The sequence below is a fragment of the Eimeria mitis genome, genomic scaffold (genome assembly GCF_000499745.2).
Source record: "Eimeria mitis Houghton genomic scaffold, Emh_scaff4532, whole genome shotgun sequence".
Taxonomy (NCBI): Eukaryota; Apicomplexa; class Conoidasida; order Eucoccidiorida; family Eimeriidae; genus Eimeria; species Eimeria mitis.
In genome coordinates this window covers 1,956-2,274 of record NW_013572848.1, presented here as the reverse complement: position 1 = coordinate 2,274, position 319 = coordinate 1,956, and the positions used below count along the sequence as shown (strand labels likewise).

The following is a 319-nucleotide window of genomic DNA, read 5'->3' as shown; positions in this document are numbered from 1 at the left end:
CCCTTCCCGCTTCCCCCTCCCCCCTAAACCCTCTAAGCCCCCTAAACCCTAAACCCTAAACCCTAAACCCTAAACCCTACTTTTGCGAGAGCAGCGGCGAGGGTTGCTAGGTCCCCTGAAATTTCTCCGCCGAGGCCGGCGCCGGCCCCCCACCCCACGCCGCCAGCTGCTGCTTTTGTTAACCCAAATTTAGCCAGCCCCTGCACACAAACCCCAAACCCTAAACCCTAAACCCTAAACCCTAAACCCTAAACCCTTCATTATTTATGGAACACCAACAATATCATCCTTGAAAACGGAGTGATAAACAATATACGCT

At 53.0% G+C, this 319-nt stretch overlaps 1 protein-coding gene across 1 annotated transcript in view; it reads right to left on the bottom strand.

The window, feature by feature from the left end:
- EMH_0075850 (formin homology 2 domain-containing protein, putative) overlaps positions 1-319 on the bottom strand; it is a gene marked incomplete at both ends in the record, with an annotated part of 3,407 nt that overhangs the window by 1,406 nt on the left and 1,682 nt on the right. The window contains one exon of the mRNA XM_013499664.1: positions 81-200. Within this exon, the coding sequence (XP_013355118.1) occupies positions 81-200 (120 nt within the window). The remainder of the gene's footprint in view (positions 1-80; positions 201-319) is intronic.